This window comes from Ambystoma mexicanum, chromosome 11 (assembly GCF_040938575.1).
Source record: "Ambystoma mexicanum isolate Mex_15411 chromosome 11, UKY_AmexF1_1, whole genome shotgun sequence".
Lineage (NCBI taxonomy): Eukaryota > Metazoa > Chordata > Amphibia > Caudata > Ambystomatidae > Ambystoma > Ambystoma mexicanum.
The window spans coordinates 371,387,193-371,410,914 of record NC_090934.1 but is presented as its reverse complement, the minus strand read 5'-3'; the positions used below and the strand labels follow the sequence as shown (position 1 = coordinate 371,410,914).

Genomic DNA, 23,722 nt, shown 5'->3' with positions numbered 1-23,722 from the left:
GCTAGTCTTCTGGCCGAAAGCAACACCTCCATAACATGTTCCCGGAAGGTTCCAATCTTTGTATCGTACCCTTTCAGAAATCAGGTGTCCTGATTCCTAGGTGAAGAAGGCAACCTCCCTCTTGCGAGAGTAGATTGTATCTTATGGGAAGACTAATAGGAGGGCATATGGCCATCTCTAGAAGGTCCGGGCACCACGTTCTCCTGGCCCACACTGGAGCAATCGGGATCATGGATTTCCCGAACTTCCTAAACCTCCTGTTTGACATGAGGAATGACAGGTACTGGCGGAAATGCGGACAGGAGTGAACGTTCCCAGTCCGCGACAAACACTTCCCCTAGAACTCCTCTCTGAGGAAATTGCCTGGAGCAGAATAGGTCATACTTCCTGTTGACACTTGATGCAAACAGATCAACTTGAGGGGTTTTCGAAAGGACGAAGATCTCTAGAAGGATTTCCTGAGCCAACTACCACTCGTGGGAGGCAATGCTGTGACTGCTCAGAGCATCTGCCGCTATGTTTTCTTCGCTGGCTAGTTGAACTGCGAGCAGAGCGATTCCTTCTTGTAGTGCCCAGAACCAGAGCTGCATTGCTGTCTGGTAGTTATCCTACACTGCATCTCTTGCTGAGGAAATACATGGCCACTGTGTTGTCCTTCATTATCGGGACAGTCTCCCCCCGCACGGAAAGCAGAAAAGCCATAAGTGCTACTCTAATTGCTCTCAGCTGTAAAAGGTTGATGTGATGTTTGTACTCCGTCAGAGATCAACAACTGCCGACTGAAGGGTCGTTCATGTGGGCTCCCCAACCTGTGAGGGAGGCATCTGTCACAACTGTCATCTCTCGCCATGGTTTGTGCACAATCCGGGAATAACCTTCCCGGATTGTGCACAAACCTGTTACCCAAAGAAAAATCTGAACGCAGGCCTGGCCACAGTAACCACAGCAGTCATGCAACTACCTCCAGAATACCAAGAATTCCAGGATGTCTTGCAAAAAGAACAGGCAAACGCTTTACCACCTCACAGAGCGTACGATTGTCAAATCGATCTCATACCGGGTGCATAACCCTCTTGTAGCAGGATCTATGCCCTTACGGAACCTGAGAGCCTTCACCTACGACAATACTTGGACCAGTACCTTGCCAATGGTTTCATTCGCCCATCTAAGTCCCCTGCATATTCAGCTTTGTTCTTCGTTCCCAAAAAGGAAGGTTACCTCAGAACGTGCATAGACTACCGCGCATTGAACCAGATGACTGTTAAGAACCGATACCCATTGCCTCTGATCCCTGAATTACTAGACCAAGTGAAGGACGCTTGCATATACACTAAGTTAGATCTCCAGGGGGCATACCATCTGGTACGTGTAAAAGAGGGCGACAAATGGAAGAGTGCTTTTCGTACTAAGTATGGGTTATTCGAATACCAGGTGATACCTTTCAGATTGTGCAATGCACCAGCAGCCTTCCAATACTTCATGAACGATGTCCTTCGTGAACTCATTGACGTTTGTGTTGTCGTATATATCGATGATATTCTAGTATACTCCTCTTCAGAATCTGACCATGTGAAGCACGTCCGAGCAGTCCTTGAGAAATTGCGCCAGCACAAACTATATGCAAAATTGGAAAAATGCGTTTTTCATGCCACAGAAGTTGAATTCCTTGGGTTTATCCTGACCCCAAGAGGAGTCCGAATGGACTCACAAAAGGTGGACACAATCCTTAAGTGGCCATCACCAAGTTCAGTTAAAGGAGTACAAAGCATGCTCGGCTTTGCCAATTTCTACCGCATATTCATCCCGGATTTTTCACATGTTGTACATCCCATCACAGCACTCTTGCAAAAAAATTAACGCTTTATGTGGACTAAAGAAGCTAAAAAAGCCTTCCAAGAGCTGAAAGCGAAATTCACGTCTGCACCTGTATTAAAGCACCCGCGCCCTGAACTTCCATACATAGTGGAAACTTATGCATCCAGTCTAGCCATGGGAGCTGTCCTGTCTCAAAAGGACCCTGAAACTGGCCAGCTTCACCCAGTAACATTTTGGTCCATAAAAGTTCTCGGCACCTGAGTTAAACTATGCAGTTACCGACAAGGAGTTATTAGTCATTAAATCCGCCTTCAAGGCTTGGCGGCACCATCTTCTCGGTGCCAGGCATACCATTACTGTGATCACCGATCACCGAAACTTACAGTATTTAAAAACAGCCAAGGCCCAATCGTCACGCCAACTCCGATGGGCATTGTTCTTTGCCAAATTCGATTTCGTGATAACCTATCAACCAGGTTGTAAGAATGGTAAAGCAGACGCCTTATCCCGAATAGGGATTGGAGAGGCAGAAGTGAACCCAGAACCAGTACCTCTAATTTCCGAACAAAGGATTCTTGGCATGACTACTCTACAGACACTAGAGGACATTCAGGTAAAGATCCAGAAACTCTTTGTTCCTACAGCCCTGCAGGACTGGGTAAAGAAAGGCCCGGACTACTCTGTCACCAATGACCTGCCTTATTGCCAAGGGCGGCTATTTCTGCCACACAAGGAACTACAAGAGCTAGTCATTTCCCGTTATCATGATACCCTAATGGAGGGGCACCCAGGTATTGCAAAAACTGAAGCTAAAATTAAAACACCATTCTGGTGGCCCACCTGGCAAAAGGATATTAAATCATTTGTGATGTCTTGTGGCATTTGTGCCCAAAACAAAAGTCAAAAGAAAAAACCAGCTGGACTCTTACAACCTTTAGACATTCCACCTACACCATGGCACACCTTATCGTTAGACTTTATTACTGATCTACCCCCATGCAATGGATTTAACACCATTCTAGTTATAGTGGATCTTTTTTCCAAAATGGCCCACTTTATTCCTTTAAAGGGATTACCTTCAGCTTCAATCCTGGCCAAGGAGTTCCTCGAAAACATTGTTCGCCTACACAGATTTCTGTCCGTATTGGTCTCTGACCGGGGCAGCCAATTCATTTCACATCTTTGGAAAAAATGCTGTCAATTGGCGCAAATCGATGTGAGGTTATCGACCAGTCACCACCCCCAAACCGATGGTCAAACGGAGAGGACCAACCAGACTCTCGAACAATACCTGCGTTGTATGTTACATCAGACAGAGTAATTGGAAAGACATTCTTTGGATTGCCGAATATGCATAAAATAATTCAGTACACTCTGGAACTGGACAAAGCCCCTTTTATACCTTATATGGGCACCATCCTCAAACCTCAGACCTTTACTCCCCCCAACACTTAGAAATGCCCGCAGTGGACCATCTGCACGCTACGATTACACAAGCCTCTAAGGAAGCAACTGCACATTTAAAATAGGTGAAAGAAAAATACAAGAAAGATGCTGATCGGCATAGAAGTGATACTCCACAATACCAGATAGGGGACCAAGTATGGTTAGCCACAAAACATATACCTCTAAAGGGAACACGGACCTTTAACCCCAGATATTTGGGACATTACTCTATTAAGGCCATTATCAACCCAGTGGCTGTCAAGTTAGACTTACCTGCTAACATGCAAATTCACCCCGTCTTTCATGTGTCACTTTTGAAGCCAGTGCAACCAGGGACAAGACTAACCAAGCCACCAGACCCCATCCTTGTAGACGAGGAACCCGAATTTGAAATTAAAAACATCCTGGACTCCAAGCTGGTAAAATCAAAGCTTTTTTATTTAATCAACTGGAAAGGTTACGGACCACAGGAAAGGTCATGGGAACCTAGTGACCATGTTCATGCACCCCGATTGGTGAAAAAAGTCCACCAAAATTTCACAGACAGAAACCACAGGGAAGAATGACTTTAGGAGGGGCCTTGGGGGGGGGGAGGGGGAGTGCTGTCATGATGCCTACCGCCGGGGACCCAGACCAAGTCCAGTAACCCCGGAAGCAGGCATCAAGCTATCCCAAGCAAGCCCCAACAACCCCTGCTAGGGGCTATTTGGGTGCAGTCCTGGCTCATCTTTCCAAACCATCAGGTGAGACTATAAGAGGGGACATCAAAGGTGATCAGTGGGGAGAACAGCGGGAGTGGGGGGGGGGGTTAACGCTCAACTCCACGGGTGGTTAATTCCCTTTCTCCATTTGCAGAAGAATATTCCTACGGGCCAAGAAAACGAAGCTAGGTGGGCCAGTCCAGTCCGTCATCTCAGCACTACGCGTCACATTGGTGGAGACCGCAGCTGTCCAGTTCAGATCGACGCCCCTGTGGGAGCCAGGTGAGCGTAACAGTATGGCGACATTCATGGCGACATTATTTAAGGGGCTAATATTGCGTGATACCCTCCACTAGCTACTCCCTGAATTTAAAGAAGTCCCACTAGACACCTATTCAGAAGCTGGTTTGTTGCAGCGGTCCTGGATCTATCCTTGGGGAGTTGAGGCCTCAGCATCTTTTGCAGATGCTCCAAAAGTTTAAAAGTGCCCAAAATCTTCCGGATTTCCTGAGGTTGCTCTGCCTCATAGCATTTTGCATTTTCCTGGTGCCAGAAGCCCATTTTAGAATGAGGTCCATTCAATGAGCCCTCCGATCCCAGTGGTCACCTTTATCCGGCAGAATGATGGGCCATCTCAGGTCCCAGACAAAGTTGCACATGATCTCCTGTGGTGGGCCTGTCGGGAGAATGTGATGAAAGGTTAATGGTCCTTTAACCCCTCTGATTTGCATGGGTTCTGAAGCATTTGCTCCTTTGGGGTTAGCGTGGGTTTTGACCAACACCAGATTCTCAAACTTGGCTCGATCAGCCTTTCTGTTCTGAAGTCTGTGATCTAACTGGACCACTAAGTCTATATATTCAGCGCAGTCTTGAGGTGGGTTCACGACTTGAGCCAAGACATCCTTGAGTTCTCCTCGAAGCCCTCGATGAAATAACGTGATTTGTTTTACCTCAGGCCATCCAGTTTCCACTATCAACCTATTAAAGGTCGCGATGTAGGATAGAAGGTCCTGGTTACCCTGTCGTAGGGACAAAAGTTTGTTATCCAGGGCCTGTCCTTGGGAGTGCCGGGCAAATAGTCTTTCCATGCTCATTTGAAAGCCCTGAAAATCCCGAAGAATTGGGTCATCCTGAGCAACTAGTGGAATTGACCAATCAGCTGCACTGCCGCTGAGATATGAAAATACAAAGGCTACCTTGGCTTGATCGTTTGGGAAGGCTCCAGGTCTGCATAAAAAGTGCAAGCGGCATTGGTTCATAAACACTGCAAATCTTTTGGGATCTCCGGCAAAGCGTTCAGGCGGAGCTAATGGAATATTTCCTAGTAGGTTTATTTGCACAGGGTTGCTTGATAACACAGGAGCTAGATTCTCCCAGAACCAGGTAGGGGTGCTTGTCCAGCCTGGCTTTGCAGTAGTTGCCTAGCAAGGTCATCAGTTTGCTCCTTTGACAAAATCAGTTCTCTCCTAAGAGCATTGGTTTCTTGACGGGCGGAATGCACTTCAGCCCTCAGTTCCCCTAGTAATTGGGCCAATTGGTCAGTTTCTGAGGGATCCATAACGCCTGGGTGGGAATTTGTGGGTAGGCTTTGCGTTCTGTTATGCTCACCTGGCTCCCACAGGGGCGTCGATCTGAACTGGACAGCTGCAGTCTCCACCAATGTGACGCGTAGTGCCGAGATGACGGACTGGACTGGCCCACCTAGCTTCGTTTGCTTGGCCCGTAGGAATATTCTTCTGCAAATGGAGAAAGGGAATTAACCACCCGTGGAGTTGAGCGTTAACCTCCCCCCCCCCCCCATCCCGCTGTTCTCCCCACTGATCACCTTTGATGTCCCCTCTTATATTCTCAACTGATGGTTTGGAAAGATGAGCTCTCCATCCTGCATTGAGCGCAGGGGCGCGTAGATAACTAGTTACTTCACTGGCTCGAAGGAATTGGTGAGTTCCAGAACAATATTGACTCTGAGATTCCTGGCAAAACGCCGTAAGTATGCAGTTCGTAAGAGTTCAAATGTCTGACTTTCACTCTTGTCCGATTCCTTGCAGGTTGCAGCTTGACTCTAGCAATGAGTTCCTCGTGGCAACCGGTAATGTTCAGGTAAGGATTTGTATTATCCAACACAGTTCGATAAAATAATGTCAATATGTAACCTGTTGCTTTCTCCCTTATTCAGGCGCTGAGAGAAAGTATGAAGTCTCAGGGAATAATGCCTCCGGCGGTAAAATCAGGTAAGTCTATTGTGGTGAGGAGGTTTCCCCTTGTTTGTCCCTTTGTTTCACCTTGTTGTCCTTTTGTTTCCCCTTAGGGGCCGGGGTTCGGCGAAGATGCACTGGAAGCTGCGCCGACCCGTGAAGAGGATTAGTACCCCCGGTGGTAAAATCAGGTAAGTCTATGGGGGGTAACTAATATTGCCTCTGTGTATTTCCTTGGCTCACCTTGCTGTTCTGGTCTTCCCCTTAGGTGCCGGAGTGCGGCGGGAACACGCAGGAGGATGCGGTGGAATGTGAAGATGCTGTGAAGGCCGGTGAGTTTAGCGCGGCGCTGCAGCAGGCGAGGCGACGCGCATAAAATAACTTCTTTCTTCCAGCTCGAAGGCGCGATGGATCGGGAATTCAGGTAAGGATCAATGGTATTGCTCTTGTTCTAACCTTTTGTCCTTCTTTCTCCCTTTTTCTAGGAGCTCCAGACTCGAGGCGGGCGTGGCAGAAGACTGGATGCAGACTTGCAGGTACGGTGAGCGTTACGCCGCTGGATGCAGAATAACGCGAAGCGTGTGCTGCTCTTCGGCCGTGGTTTAAATAGCCTCCAAAGTAGTCCCAGGTGAGTATTCCTCCCCAGCCCCACCCGAGTAAAACAATAGTCCCTAGGTAAAGTAGTCCCTTCCAAGCCTCTTTTGGCTTGGAGCTCTTGCAGCATGGTCTGCATCAGGTAAGTTTTAATCTATGAGCCTGGCGCCTGTGGCGCCAGACTGACTCTCCATATGAGCCTGGCGCCATAGACGCCAGGACTGCACCCAAATAGCCCCTAGCAGGGGTTGTTGGGCTTGCTTGGGATAGCTTGATGCCTGCTTCCGGGGTTGCTGGACTTGGTCTGGGTCCCTGGGGGTAGGCATCATGACACATACATATGGTCGCCGGGAAAAAACATTTATGGACATAATTTATGGGGTAAATGAGAGCCGAGTTTGTGAGGATGTCCTCCACTGGTTCCATGGGGTAATATCGCTGCAAGAAAAGGGCGCCATTCTTGTATGGCGAAATATTTGCAGGGATGTTATCACATGGAACCTTGTGGAGGCAGTCTGGATGACATGTTCCTGAGTCTGTTCAGAGTTTTTTTTTCCTCCCGATCAGCCAATCGTGCAGGTAGGGGTAGATGTGAATCACCTCCCTCAGACTTGCTGGCACCACTGCCTTGAGCTTGGTGCAAACCCTCGGCTGAGGTGATCCCGAATGGCAGAACCCGAAACAGATGGTGAGAACCGCCAACGGCGAACCTCAGGTACTTAGTGTTTGGGATGAATTGGCACATAAAACTAAGCACCCTGAAAGTCCAATAACACCAACCAATCCGAAGGGCCAGAAGAATCTGTGAAAGAATGACCATCTTGAACTTGTCCTCCCTGAGAAACTTGTTCAAGCAACTCCATTACAAGATAGGTCGCAGTCCTCTGTCTTTCCTGGGGATTAGAAAATAAGGCGAGTACCAACCTTGATTCCTCTTCAGGTACTATCTCACCTTTTTCCAACAGGGTGAGGATCTCTTGTAGGAGGAGCCGATCTGGATATTTCAAGGCTTGACCTCTTGGAGGACAATGTAGGAGTATTCTTAAGAAAGGGACCCAGTAGCCATGAGCCACTGTTTGCAGTGCCCAAGCATCAGAGTTTATGCCCCGCCAACTCTCCAGATTCTGAGATGCTGAGTCAACGTTCCCCCTGTGAACAAAGGACTCAAAGGGGTTTTGAGGTTGATGTTGCAGTGGGCAAAGTAGTAACAGCTGAGAGAGGAGCTTTTCCTCCACGCAGTTATGAATGCGGAGCCCTCCTCTGACCCCTCTGCGCAAACTGGCCTCTTCATCTTACAGTAGAAGAGTAGAAACAAAAAGGCTGACCTCTCCAACCATGGGAAGACCCTTGTATATGTTGAGGCTGACGTATATCTGCGCTCAGCGACTTAGCAGCCTCTTTGGACGCTTGTGATTTCTCTATGCTCTCATCAGCCTTTGAGACAAAAAGTTTGGTGCCGTCAAACGGCATGTCCAACAGCCTTGTTTGAACATCAGGTGCAAAACTAGACTTCCTCAGCCAAGCAAATCTCCTGGCGACAGTACTTGCTGCGATTGCTCTTCTTACAGAGTCTGCAGAGTCTAGACTAGACTGGAGAGACTAGCACATGGCATCTTTGGCATCCTGTACCAGGTTTAGAAACCCGTCTCTCTCCTCTCCTCAGGGATGTGCTCCACAGACATGGCTATTATGTCCCACAAGGCGTTATTTGGCTAGGGCACAAGTCGCATTAATGGCTTTTAGAGCCATGTTGCCTGCGGAAAACAGCCACCTCCCAAAGGCATCAAACCTTTCATCATCCCGATTCGGGAGCATAGTCGAGTAGGTTGCAGCCTTAGAAGTGGCTACCTGAACCACTAAGTTTTCAGCGGGAGGGGGTTTCTTTTTTTTTAATTTTAATTTTTAAACTTTTATTTTTTTGACGGCAGAGGTATACAGTAGGCACATACATTAAGGCAACAGATGTGTAGTACAGGTGTATTATGGAGCAATACAAAGATTACGTTAATCACAGCAATATCAACAGAACTTCACATGAGAGGAGTGGGAGAAAAAGTTTATGGTACAGGAGTAGTCCTTGATGGAGCAGGGGATAAGCCCGACCCGGGTGTACTGTTACTTTGATTGTTGAGGTACGTATTGAATTCAACCCAGAGGTTTTTGGGACGAGAGTGGGCGGGGAGCATGGTCAGGTATTCCTCCTCGCAGTATCGTGACCAGGTGAGCAAGCGCAGCCAATTCTGAAAGACCGGAGGGGAGGAGCTCCTCCAACCCTGGAGTATACATTTTTTAGCTATCATACAGCCTATGTTCAAAAACTCAGCCAAACGTCTGGTGCCAACCTCTCTCCAAGCTCCATACAAAACTGCTAAAGGATCAGGGTCAATCACAGTTTCAGTAATTACAGCGAGTGTTTCTAAAATTCTTTTCCAAAATTCTGACAATCTATTACAGGACCAAAACATATGTAAATGGTCAGCTTCTTCCACCCCACAGCGGGGGCAAGGGTGTATAGTGGTGTGAGTGAACCTCGAGGTCCGATGTGGAGTATAATATAGCCTGTCTAGGAGCTTGTATTGCATGGCGCGATGATGAAAACTGAGGGAGACTTTTTGGGTGTGTAGGCACATCTCCCCCCATACCTCGTCAGATATCTCTAGGCCCAGTTCGGCTGTCCATTCATCACGTGCCCCGAGAGTTTGAGTCAGGGTAGTGTCCTGAAGGATCTTGTATAGCGAGGATATGAAGCCCCGGGCACCACCAGAGTTAGCGATGTATGCAATCGCCGGATCATCAAGGGGCTCGTCTGGAAATGAGGGCCACATGGTACGAAACGCGGCCCGAAGTCTATAATATTGAAGGGTCTCTACAGCAGATCTGGTGTGCCCCTGTTTCCATGTTTGGGGGTCAATGAACTTGCCCTCAGGGTAGAAGTCAGACAGTGCTTGATACCCCAGTGATCCCCAGTGTCGGACCAGGGCGGAGTCACGTGTGGGTTCCAAGCTGGGGAAGGACCACACAGGAAGCCATTTGTAGTATTGGGAGGACTCAGGTGTTGGATAGAGCAGGCGCGTCCAGGTGTGGAGAGTCGTTTTAATTGGATCAATAGGAGAGTCGGGTGTGTAATGCTGGTGCGGAATAAGGGACATTATGTTCATGCCAGCAGCTGCCAGTCGCTCCAACTTGACATGTGGACGCGCTGGGGAGCCTGGGTACCAATGAGTGGCATGTTGGGCTTGGGCCGCATTCCAATAAAGGGTCAGATCAGGAGCCATGAGTCCCCCTCGTTTGTATGGGAGTCTACTTCTTACGTACCGCACCAGAGTGCCAGAGGAACTGTGCACAAAGTTTGTGCAGTTTGGTGAAGTACACCCTCCCGGGCCATATGGGTACATTACTGAAAATGTAAAGGAGCTTGGGAAGTAGAATCATTTTGATGAGGCAGAGTCGACCAGCAATGGATAATGGAAGAGCGCGGCACCGTGACAACTTAGTCTCAACTGTTTGTGCTACTGCCGAGTAATTGTCGGCCAGCAGGGCAGATTTGATTAGGGATATTTGAACACCCAAGTATCTGATACCATCTGGGGACCAACGAAGGGGTTATTCAGTAGTGGGTTGTTGGGTAGATTTAGTAAGCGGGAAGATTTCAGACTTTGAATAGTTAATTGTGAAGCCGGAATGGGCCCGATGCGGGTGATGCCTCTCAGTATAGGGTCAAGATGGCTTGTGGGATCTCTGATGTACAGTAGATCATCATCCGCGCATAGGGATATAATTTCAGGGCTATCTTTCAGTCTATCCCCTTACGAGCGTGACGTGCATGGACATGGTCCGCCATCGGCTCTATCGCTAGGGCAAATAGGATCAGGGAGAAGGGGCATCCCTGTCGGGTGCCCCTAAAGAGTGTGAAAAGATCAGATGTCAGGGTATTGACCCTTACTCGCGCCACAGGGGAGGTGTATAGCAATTTCATGAACCCAATCAGGTTCGTGCCAACGCCCATTGTCTCCAGTACCAGCCACATGTAACGCCAAGAGACCATATCGAAGGCCTTCTGAGCATCCAGCGTGACTGCCACGGCCTGCAGGTCCTGATCTATACGAGACATAACATTAAATAATCTCCTGATGTTGTGGGAGGTAGACCTCCCAGGGACAAAGCCTGCTTGGTCTTCGTGGACTAAGTATGTCATGATGGGCAGAAATCGATTCGCTATGACTTTAGCGAAGACTTTTGTGTCGAGGTTCATGAGGGAGAGAGGTCTATAAGATCCACATTAATCGTCAGGCTTACCAGGCTTGTGCAGGACCGTGATAACAGCTTCAAGCATGGAGGGGGTTGAGGGGGGAGGATAGAGACACAGAGTGATTTGTTACAGATCTTGAGCAGCCTAGGGGCTAATATGGCGATATGCTCATGATAAGTCCGGCAGTGAGCCCGTCAGGACCCGGTGCCTTACCTTTGGGCAAATCTGAGATGGCGGTCACTATCTCATCCAAAGAAATTGGGGAGTCCAGCCGGTCCCGGGTAGAGGAGGAGATTTCTGTAGTGGGGATCTGGTCAAGAAGATCGCAAATTTGTTGTTCGGTGTGTTCAGTAGGCTGGGAATAGAGGGAACTGTAAAATTCAGTGAAAATGTCTAAGATTTCTTGGTCAGTCCACCCGTGTGTTGCCATGTTCGTCTTTGTCTCTGTCTTCCTCCTCTTCTCCTCCGAAAATCAACTCTAAAAAAGTCCTTCTTAGGCAAGGGCTTAAAAGTCTTCGAAGAATCAACCGAAGGCTTCGAGGGGGACAGATTCAATGGCTTCAACAACAACATTGGCTTCGGTGGACCAGGTGTCTTTTCCTTAACAGGAGTCAAGAAGGAAGATTTTAGCTCTGTCCTTTATACAGACAAAGAATCTGTCGAGAAGACTTACCATCCTGGCTCTTAGGCACGCAGGAAGTGGTCTCAGAAGACTCCCTGCTGGTCTTACCAGACGTGCTGGGGTCTGAAGCCTTACTGGGCTCTTTGGAAGGGGGGACTGGAGCTGCCTTCTGACACATACAGATGTCAACTTACTGGGAAAATTAATCCGCTTGTCAGGTGAGGAGTCTGACCAAGAGGACTGCAACCAATGGTGTTGTTTCTTTGACTTTTTGTGTGACGTTGATGAGAACGAATGCTGAGACCTAGATCTGAAGCGCCTCTAGCGTGTCTTAACGCGGGAAACTTCCATGGATTCATTGGACGACCTCCTCTTGGAAGGGCATGTTGACAGGGATTTAGAGGGGGGCCTACCGGCGACAATCTTTCCCTTCCTTTCCCTCAAGGCTGTCACCATCTTCGACTGACACGACCTGCATTCGTCTACCTTATGGTCCACACCAAAGCAACAAAGGCAGACCCGATGTGGGTCCGTAATGGACATTTTAGCACCGAAAATGCAACACTGTTTAAAACAAGTCTTCTGTATAAACATGATTCGAAACATTTTGAAGCACAATGCACAATTAGAAAATTGCTGAGGCAATGAACCGTCCGCGCCATGCTGAGCATATGGAAAAACGGAATTGATGCAACAGTCGCTGCACAAGCTACTTATACCAGTGTCAACGTCACAGCCGAGGACAGGATGGAGGCCAACAAGGGCCACGACTCGATGGTGCACAGTGCCCGATAGATACTTTTCCAAAGCTGTAAGCAGACTTACAAATATATCAAAAATGAGGAATACATAGAGGGACACAATCCATTTAAATGAAAGCCTTCTTTAAATTCAAAGCTCCCGTAGCCACCTTGACATCGGCGGTCAACACTTCATCTTTACAACATCCTACTACCTCGGCACACAGCGCCTACTGCCATTGCAAAAGAAAAGGAACCCACCTGTGAGCTCCCATTACTGTTTCCAGTGATGAGCATCTTTCTTTCCAACTTTTTGTTAAAGGGAAATCAATAGGTACGGAGTTAAGTCATGTGCACCTTAAAAAGAAAATGCCAAGAACGCACTTGATTTTTGTCTGTGCTGCTAGTAGCACTAATGGCAGGGTTGTGCTTGCCAGCAGAAGGCTTAAGAGAATGGGCTACAGTGTCATAACCGATGAGCAAAACCCCACTGCACCATGATCAATGCTGTATTGACTTTATTCATTCTATCAAAGTCCTGTAGGAACTGATTTTACAGCTTGTGTTTATTTTCTCAAATGTATTTTGTAATTCATTCTCTCAAGGGTCTGTAGCAACAGTGACTCTAAAGTCGGGCATGCTGCTTTGGGCAACCCTGCATAGTGCCTCTCTCCACACCTCAGATTTCTGAGACCTTTAACCAGTGCAGACTTTAGCTTCTGTCTTAGTATATATGAATTTAACCAAAAAGACAAATCTTGGTTCCATATTTATCACTTCCAGTGTGTGCGAAATAGGGGGGCAACCTACTGCAGGGGTCACCAGAAGAGACCCTCAAAACCAGTTCCATTGCCAGGCTCGAGGCACGGCAGCCCCAAGAACAAAGGAGGTACAGCAGGATTTGGGCCAATCGAAGTCTGTGTTAAAACGTGGTTGAAAGGGCACAGGCAACAAAATATTTAGCAGTGCTTTCTGTACAATGATGAATGTCACCATAAGCACACTTCATATTTGGTGCAATACTGCCACCCAAAGGCCAGCCATTCACAGTGAAACCTATTTTCAATTTACGGCCAACAATGTTTGTTTGCAGTAAATGTCAAATAAAGGTTTCAAACATCCCCATTATTGCCAGCAAGATCGAGTATCATGCAAATCATGCTCGCCCTTCAAAACAATGTCCTTGCCAATGTAAGTGGGCTAGCAGATTTTGCACGCTCCAACAGTTTGTGACGACTCTGGTTCTGGCTCATCCGTCTCACGGCAGAAGGCTGTGGAGAAGAGGCTGGAGAGAGGAGCAGCAGGAAGATGCTGCAACCTGGTGACGGGAAGCCGCCACAGCATAGGGCCGGGGCTACCACAGGCAGGAAGCCACCCTAGCTGAGGGCCGGGGCCACGATGGGTGGGAAGCTTGCCCAGCTTGTGGGCAGGGGCAATGACAGGCATGAAGCCGCTATGACAAAGCCGGGGAAGGGCCAGACAGAGATCCGCCACAGTAGACTCCAGCAGAGGAGCCCAAGAAGGACCTGCTGTAGCATGGCAGAGATCCAGAGCGGCATCTCCAATGCCCAAAATATATCAGCAAATCTGCAAAGAGACACACAGGCTTACCCATACGAGGAGAGGCTCGCACAACCCAAACTAGTATGGCTAGAGAAGGCATGGAGACTAGTCAGACCCCCGGGGTTTGCAGGGATCTCAGAAATTTAAAGCAGACACAGAGGATAAATGGAATTAATTCCCCAAAGAGGTACAGTCCCACTCCCTTACCTGGGATACGTTGCTGCAAAACCATATCGAAGGCTTGGATAGGGGAACCACTCTTTTATACTCATTGGGGGCGGGGGGTGTGTGAACTTTCAAAAGAGGGAGAGGGCATGTAAGGGGTAGGGTGGCCTGGTATATATAGAGTAAATAATGGGGTGGGGGAACCACCCCAAAAATGTGATCTTTTTTGGCAAAAAATGGTTGGCAAAAAGTGCTAAAAAAAAAAAAAAAAAAACTGCTATGAATGAACGTCGTTCCCTGCTTAGGAAAGACTACAATGATGTTAATTATAAGATGAAGGAAGGTAAATAAAAAGAAACACATTATGAACCAAACGCCTCTGGCCTGATTGCGTTACCAGCTTAACACACAGTCCCACAACGAAAACAATGGAGCAACAGAAACAGACTAGTGGTGTCCCACAGACCTTTTAAACAGTAGCTTTCTACCACAAGGCAAACTAAAAACAGTGAAAGTGCAGTAGTAAAACAGCCCAGGGACAGCCTATGGACTTCGAAGCCTATCCATTGTGGAGGACCGGTGGGAGAATGGGCCTAGGGATGGATGGGTTGAACAAGGACAGCACAGGAAGGACATCCAGCTGCCAGAAATCAAATTAAAACTGGAGTACAGGGACAAACACTTAACCCAAATAGTATAGACAGACTTGGCCCTAAAATTAAAACAAAGGTTTTGGAGGCCAAGCAAATCAGGTGGGTCCACCCAAAGAGCATGTGTAATGCCTGTCTAGGGACAAGAATGTGTCTAAACCAGCCCAATGTACTATGCAGGGTGCATGCCTGGGCTCCGAGTGAGCCCATGTGTTGCACAATGGGCATTTTAGGGCTGACTCGCTGTTTCCTTAGACAAAGAAACACGCAAGAAACAAAATGGCAGATAACAGGATTTAAAAAAGAAAATTAGTATCCCAATGGCTACCAAAAAAGGTACTTTCAGCTACTAAAGTGGTAAATCGGCTGCCCGCCTGGTAAAGACAAAATAAGGTTACAGATGCCAGCAGCCTACTCTCTAAAACCAATGCAGGGCGATATCACCCGAGTGCCACAATGGGAGGCTTAAAAAGCAACATTGTCCTTAGAGCCACATCGGCTACGATAACATATAATAACAAAAAAGGGGTTTGTTGGCACAGGGTTTCTGAAGAAGTCCCTCGGACCATAAAGTTAAGCCGGAGATCCTAAAAATAACCAAAAAGAAACAGTGGGGTTCCATAAATAGGACTGCAGTAAACCAAATTCTGGAAATCTGCCCTAGGAAACATCAATAAATACAAATACAATGTTTACATCCAGATGGTTTTTTGATGTGCCGTTCCTTCCACTGCTCCCTGATCTTAGATAGCAGTAGGGGGCTGGTTTTTGGTTAACAAACAGGCCCTCTCGAATAGAAGGTAGTCTTTTTTCAAAAAAACGTATGCTAGTAATTTTATATGCATTTTGAAAAACCAATACAATAAACATAACAAAATCGATCTAAAACTACCTTCAATCCCTAGTCACAGAAGTACATTTTGAACCGTACTATCCTGGTTTAGCAATCCTTAGTCACTGATTTTTAACTGTACCCAATCTGGATCAGACAAGTGATAGACTGGGTCTATTGCAGGGTTCTATGTTCTTTCTTTGGCCATTTTTATTTCACAGCACTTTTTGGAAAGAAATCATTGCATTTTTTATTTTGGGGGTGGGCGGTTCCCCCCCAACCCCATGCCCTATTTTATTTATCCCTATATACCACCCCACGCTACCCCTTATATGCCCTCCTCCCACCCCCCCATATTTCTCAAGGTTTTTTAGACAAAAATGTTTTTGCCAAAAAGTGCTTTGAAAAAATTAACGGGGGTTGAATGAACGTCGTACCTTATTGTAGAGCTTCTCTGAGACATTCAATTTTTGTGTTACCTAAAGTAATTTTAGGAGCATTCTCGGAAAATGTTGGTGTAAAAGGTCTGCTTTGAACAGAAAATGATCTTTTGAGATTATGTGCAGACTGTACAGTGTCATTACAAACATGTCATTTCTAAACATTTGTAATAATAATGAAATTACTAAAAAACCAACACGTTTTTAAAAAAACGAAAAAAGTCTTACCTCGGTATACCGCAGAGCATCTTTTGTAATGTGGTCATAATCTGCAACACAGTTCCTTGCGTTGTTCTGCATAAACTTTAAAAATTCAGATATTTCACTTTGCAAGGATTCCCTAAAACACTAAAAGAAAATGTTTTCAATTTCATGTCACCAAATGATAATTTATTCAACAAGGTTATCACCATTTGCAATACCAATGCTTATTTATGAAAGATGTCCAAAAAAGGCTTTGTGGTTCTTCATTTCAATTATTGGTGCTCAATTATATATTGTTTCAGTTTTTCTTAAATTGCTCTTGCAGTGTACATTCTTTTTTCCAATTTAATTGATTCAAATAGCGTTGCTCATTGTTTCACAATGCTTATCATTTCTATGTATTCCTCAACACGTCTTTCACTTAACGCACAGCTTCTTCAGAAGGTAACAGTGAAGTCTAAAAGGTGAGACTAAAGAGAATAAATTATTGTACTCATGGTGTATATGTGTATACAGTGCTCCCTATTTTTTAAAAGATGGGTGTAAAATGATTTTTTAGGGAGTAAAAATATAAGTTCAGTTCCCAATGGGAGTATTTTATAAGCAAGTAAAAATATGTTTCAACTGGAAAACGGAAATGTTTCTGTAATGATTATTTCTTTGCACCTAGTTATTAATTCACATTAAAAGGTAAAGGTATATTTCTTCTGATCAGGCAGCAATGGTAGTTTCTTCCTGTGGTGCTATGCGCACTTCTGGTCCAAACATATTCATGGAGCTCTGTGGGTGAAATCAGATCAGAGGTAGAAGGTTCTAGGTGTTTGTTTCGACTACTTATACTCCCCATTTTTACTTTTTGGGTGTATTTGCCCATTTCTACGGAGTAAAAGTGGCCAATAGAGCTCTTTTCTGTAGGGTTGTGTGTAGACGGGATACATTACTCACCGTAATCGTATTTCTGATGTTTGTATCAGCTTAGATTCACATGCTGTGCATAGGCCGACATCTAGTAAAAGCTGCAGAGTATTAGTTTGTTTTTCGAAACTCGAAAAGGGCGAACAGGGCGTGCCAGTAATACTATCCCTAGTGCGACGTCCCCTGTACCCATGATCCCTCACGCGTGTAGGACCCTCAGATTGTATTTTTTCTAACATGAGGTAGCATGAGGAGTAGCGCCAGTACAGAGTATCCAAGCAGATAAGATAGATAAGACTACAAGCATCCATGCGCCTTCTCTCAGAAGGGAGGAAGGGCGGGCACATGTGAATCTAAGCAGATACAAGCATCAGAAGAACAAGTTACTTACCAAACTGGTAACGTTCATTCGATGGGATATTCCTTCAACGTATTCCACATCTATGACATGTAATGTCCACAGCTGTGTGCACTTCGAAATCTTTTCAACAGAGGGCGTCCTGCGTCGATGGTATCGAGCTGATGTTCCTAGAGGGCCTCCGTAGAGGGTGGACATCACCGGATGTTATATAAGGACGCACAGCACCCGTTGGCTCAGTTTAGTTTTTTCCCCCAGAACGTGTGACACCAGTCACCTGCCAGTATAACTGCCTAAAGCCTTGCGGAAATGAAAGCTGCAATCACAGAGGAAATTCTCCAGAGGGGCAGGCTGGGAGGGCGATGTGGAATACAGAGGAACATCACATCGAAAGAACGTTACCAGTACCAGTTTGGTAAGTAACTTGTTCTTCGAAGGGCTTGTGTCCTCCAACTTATTCCACATCTATGACAGACTCCCAAAGCAGTACCACACTATGGAGGAGGGAAATAATTTAGAATGTGAAATTTGGAGTACTCAATCAAATGGCTGACTAGAGGACCTCCTTACCAAAGGCCAAATCCTGCCCATGGATGGAATCCAGGGAATAGTGTTTAACAAAAGTATGGACAGAGGCCCAAGTGGCTGCTTCACAAATATTCCGAATAGGAACACCCCTTTGTAGAGCAGTGGAGGCAGCCACACCCCTAGTAGAGTGAGCCTGTAAGCCTAACGGATGGTCCTTCCCTGTCAAACGGTAGCACTCAGTGATAGTCAAAACAATCCATCTGGACAAGGTCCGTTTGGAAACCGCCTGACCCAAGCGGTGTCCAGCATAACCTACAAAGAGCTAATCGTCCACTCTGACCCGGGACATCCGTGAAAGATAAAAGCTCACAGCTCTCCTAGGAACCAACCTATGGAGTTTCTCCTCTTCCTTACCAGGATGCGGAGGAGGATAAAATGCCAGAAGAGTCACTTTCTGGCTCAAATGAAATTCAGACACAACCTTCGGAAGAAAAGACGGTCGCACCCGCAGGACAACCCAGTCCTTAAGGAAAACAGTAAAGGGTAGCTTGGCAGAAAGAGCCTGCAATTCACTCACTCTGCGTGCGGAAGTAACCGCAACTAAAAACACAGTTTTAAAAGACAACAGTGTCAGTGGACAGGATTGTAAAGGCTCAAACGGAGCTCCCATCCGAAACTTTAAAACCAAATTCAAATCCCACCTGGCACCTGGAAAGGGGACGGTGGAAACACATTAGACAGTCCTTTCAGAAACCTAACGAATCAAAGTAAGAACACTCTTCAGGCGAGCGCTTAAATATAGACGGCGCGGCCAGGTAACCCTTAATGGTACCCACTTGCAGGCCCCTGCGGGCTAAAGAAAGCAGAAAAGACAACACCATAGGAATGGAACATTGGAAAGGATCCACATTCTGACCCATGCACCAGTCGCAGAACTTCTGCCAAAGGCAACGGTACAGGGATTTTGTTGTGGACTGCCTGGCCGAAAGCAACACCTCCATCACGTCATCCGGGAGGTCCCAATCCTTGTATCTCAACCTTTCAGATACCAAGCATGAAGTTTGAGAGACCTGACCTCTGGATGAAGAACCTGACCCACCCCCTCCCGTGAGAGCAGATCATCTCGGTAGGGAAGACAGCGTGGAGGGCAGATGGACATGTCGAGAAGGACGCTCTGCTGGCCCAGTCTGGAGTAATGAGGATCATTTGGGAACCGAACCTCCGTAACCTCTGCAGCACCTGCGGAATGACGGGGACTGGCGGAAACGCGTACAGCAGTGGGAAAGACCACTCCACTACAAACACATCCCCTAAGGCTCCTCTTGGGGGAAATTCCTGCGGGCAGAATCTCTCGCACTTCCGGTTGACACTGGTGGTGAAGAGATCCACTTGTGGGTTTCCCCAAAGGGCGAAGATCTTAAAAAGGACTTCCTGAGCCAACTCCCACTCGTGAGAGACCATGCACTGCCTGCTCAGAGCATCCGCCGCCGCATTTTCGTCTCCGGCCAGATGTACTGCCGAGATAGAGATTTCTTGTTGGATGGCCCACAACCAGAGCTGCATCACCTCCCTGCACAACGGGAGTGACCCTGCCCCCCCCCCTTTTTGTTGAGGTAATGCATGGCCACTGTATTGTCCATCATGATAAGGACAGTCTTCCCCCGCTAACACGGCAGAAAAGCCTTCAGAGCCAGACTGATGGTTCTCAGCTCTAACAGATTGATGTGGAGTCTGGACCCCGACGGAGACCAACGGCCACTGGCTGTCAACTCGTTGGCATGAGCACCCCAGTCTGTGAAGGAGGCATCCGTCACCATCGTCACCTCCAGCCACGGTTGCCAAAACGCTGCCCCCTTCATCAGATTTCCTTCATTGGCCCACCATAGAAGATCCTGGGCAACCGAGAGCGGAATTAGAACGGGATCCGACATCTTGCCTGAGAACTGTGAACACTGCATCTTGAGAGCTCACTGCAGGGATCTCATCTGCAGTCTGGCCTCCGGCACCAGAAAAATGCAGGATGCCATGAGGCCGAGCAACCTTAAGAATTCGAAAGCCGGAAGACTCTGGGCACGTAGAAACTTGTCCACCATCTGCAGAATGTGATGAGCCCTCACCTGGGGAGGAGAACACTGCCCCGGGGACTTGTCGAACACTGCTCCGATGCATTGGAGCCACTGGGAAGGTGTCAAATGCGACTTTTTAAATTTAGGGAGAAGCCCAGCTTGTGAAGGGAATGGCAAGTGACAGAGAGATGATCCAGGATTTGCTCGGGAGAACGCGCCCTGATCAGCCAATCGTCCAGGTAGGGGTAGACGTAAAAGGAACAAGTTACTTACCTGTAACTGTTGTTCTCCAGCATGGGTCTGGCATGGATTCACATGCTCATGAATATTCCCCGTCGTCAGGCTGGGAATCCTCGGCAAAGAAAAAATCAGTATCAGTTTCGTTTCTGATCTGTCTTTCGTAGTAGTAACCAATCACTGATCTCTGCGTCATACTGACCACAGCCAATGACTGCCCTCTACCTAAGCCCCGCCTCTGGCAGCCATCTTCAGATTTGGTAGCACGTGAAGCGGCAGTATGACCAAGTGAAGAGCCGCAGAGGGGTAGGCGGGAGGGTTCGGATGTGAATCCATGCCAGACCCATGCTGGAGAACAACAGTTACAGGTAAGTAACTTGTTCCTTCTCCAGCATGGGGTCTGGCATGGATTCACATGCTCATGAATAAAGAATACATAGCAGTACACACATGCACAACCACGGGAGGTGGCAAAGGCTCAACATTAAGCATTACATCAAACTCAACATTAAGCAATTCTTACCTCCTCACCAGGCTCACCTTAGGCGAACAGATTGCGCAGCACTGCTTGGCCGACCCTGGACTCCTCCCTGGAATCCCCATCGACGCAGTAGAATTTCGTGAAGGTGTGCGTCGACCTCCACGTAGCAGCCCTGCAGATGTCCAGCAAGGGCACACCAGATAGGAACGCCGTGGTAGCTGCGATCGCTCTGGTGGAATGGGCTCTCGGACGGCCAGGCAGCGGTCGGTTTGCCAACCGATGACAGTACATGATACAGCCGGAGAGCCATCTGGAAATGGAGGCCTTTGAGAGAGCCTTCCCCTGATTGACAGGTCCAAAGTTCACAAAAAGTTGTGACGTCTTCCGAAAACACTTCGTGCGGTCCACGTTAAACTTCAGCGCTCTAGCCACATCCAGCGAGTGCAAAGTCCTTTCGGCCGGCGACGAAGGCGACGGGAAGAAAACAGGCAACACCAAGGGTTCGTTGAGGTGGAAGTCCGACGGCACCTTGGGCATGAAGGAGGGGTGCGTCTTGAGCACTACCCTTGTGTCGTGAAAAGTCAAGTACGGGGGCTTGCAGGAAAGGGCCTGGATCTCTCCCATTCTTTGTGCGGAGGTGATGGCCACAAGAAACGCTGTTTTCCATGACAAGAACTTCAACGAAGCCGAGTGCAGAGGCTTGAACGGAGGTCCCATGAGCTTGGTCAGCACCACGTTGAGCTCCCACGCCGGGGCCGGAGCCTTCACCGGCGGGAACGATCTGAACAGTCCCTTCATGAATTCTTTCACCAGACGATGAGACCACAAAGACGTCCGCCCCGTGGTTCTGGTGTATCGGGAGATTGCAGCAAGATGAATCTTGATGGACGTGTGCGCCAGTCCAGCCTTGGCAAGCGTCAGAAGGTACGGCAGTACCTGGGGAGCCGTAATCCGTAGAGGGTTAATCTTCTGTGCGTGGCACCAGACAGAGAACCTCTTCCATTTGTGTCCATAGCATTTAAGAGTTGAGGACGCCCTGGCCTTTGCAAGAACCTCTCTGCAGTCTGCCGGTATGTTGTATCCTCCAAACTCTAACGCTGCAGGTGCCAGGCCTGCAAGTTCAGCTACTTCGGGTCCCGAGGGAGGATGGCGCCTCCTTCCCTGGAGAGAAGATCCGCGTCCACTGGCAGCTTGATTGACGGGGACGCTGACAAGTCCAGAAGGTCCGGGAACCATATCTGCCTTGGCCACGCAGGTGCGACGAGGATCATCCTGCACCATGACCTCTTGAGCTGGTTGATGAGCCGGATCAGCAATGGCAATGGAGGGAACGCGTATAGAAACAGGCCCTCCCAGGGGAACGAGAAAGCATCGCCCATGATCCTCGGCTGGGGAAACCTGCTGGCGAACCTCTGGCACTTGGAGTTCGTCGCCGTCGCGAACAGATCGATCTGGGGTGTGCCCCACCGTCGGAAGAGGCGGTCCACTAGATCCTGTCGTAGTTCCCACTCGTGGCACGAGCGCAGCTCTCTGCTGAGCGAGTTGGCGATGGTGTTTTTTATCCCTGCCAGATGAAACGGCACCAGAAACATCCCTTGGGCGACGGCCCAATGCCACAGATCCTGCGCCTCCTTGGACAGGGCTGGGGATCTGGTACCTCCCTGCTTCCTGATGTAGAACATGGTGGTGGTGTTGTCGGTGAAGATCCTCACCACCTTGCCCTTGAGGGACGGAAGAAAGGACCGGAGGGCCCAAAACACTGCGCGGAGCTCCAGGACGTTGATATGGAGGGACTTCTCCGTCGGAAGCCAAAGGCCTCTTGCGTGCAGATTTTCTTCCAGGGAGGCATCCGTGGTCACCGTCTCCTGGTGGCCGGGGGTCTGGAAGTCCATGCCCGCCGTCAGATGCGCGCGGGTGCCCCACCACCGGATCGCTCGTCGGAAACTCTCGTCGAGTGTGATCCTCTCCTCGAAGCTGCCCGTTGTCTGGATCCAGCGCGTGTCCAGGAACTCCTGCAACGGGCGCATCCGGAGCCTGCACAGGCGGATGAGATAAATGCAAGAAGACATCATTCCGAGGAGGGACTTGATGGACCTCACCCTGGCCGCGTCCGCAACCAGCATCCGCTGCACCTTGCCCAAGATGGCCCTCGTCCTTTCCTCCGACGGAGAGGCCAGAAGCGACACTGTGTCGAGCTTCGCTCCCAGAAACAGTGCGTCTTGCGCGGGCACCAGGTGGGACTTGGCGTAGTTTATGGAGAATCCCAGGTCCGTGAGTAGTTGGATGGTCCTTGCCGTGTGCTCCACGGCGAGCTCCTTCGTCTTTGCTCGGATGAGCCAGTCGTCCAGGTAGGGGTAGACGTGGATCCCCTCCCGGCGCAGATGCGCCGCCACCGGTGCGAGGCACTTGGTGAACACCCTGGGTGCCGACCTCAATCCGAAGGGAAGGGCTCTGAACTGGTAGTGACGCCCTTGGACCACGAACCTGAGAAACTTTCGGTGTCCCTTTAGGATAGGAATATGGAAGTAGGCATCCTCCAAATCCAACGACGACAGGAAATCACCCTCCTCCAGTTGACCCAGGACGTGTTGGAGGGTGAACATCCAGAACTTCTGTGCCTTGATGAATTTGTTCAGTCGTCGTAGGTCCAGGATGGGACGCCATCCTCCCGTCTTCTTCTTCACGAGGAAGTATCTTGAGTAAACTCCGAGGCCCAAAGCCTCTTTGGGACGAGCTCGATGGCGCCCTTCTTGAGCATCGCCTTTACCTCCAAGAGAAGTTGAGGGACGTGATGTTCTTTCCTGGCCACAGGGGGGAGGCGCATGGCCCTGAGCTAGGACGTCCAGCACCCAACGGTCGGTGGAGATGGACTCCCACACGCTGACGAAGCTCGCCAGCCGGCCTCCCACTGGGGTGCTTCG

At 48.6% G+C, this 23,722-nt stretch overlaps 1 protein-coding gene across 1 annotated transcript in view; it reads right to left on the bottom strand.

The window, feature by feature from the left end:
* The window catches only part of ICE2 (interactor of little elongation complex ELL subunit 2), a 1,950,511-nt gene that overhangs the window by 1,607,229 nt on the left and 319,560 nt on the right, over window positions 1-23,722 (bottom strand). The window contains exon 4 of the mRNA XM_069623082.1: window positions 16,241-16,360. Within this exon, the coding sequence (XP_069479183.1) occupies window positions 16,241-16,360 (120 nt within the window). The remainder of the gene's footprint in view (window positions 1-16,240; window positions 16,361-23,722) is intronic.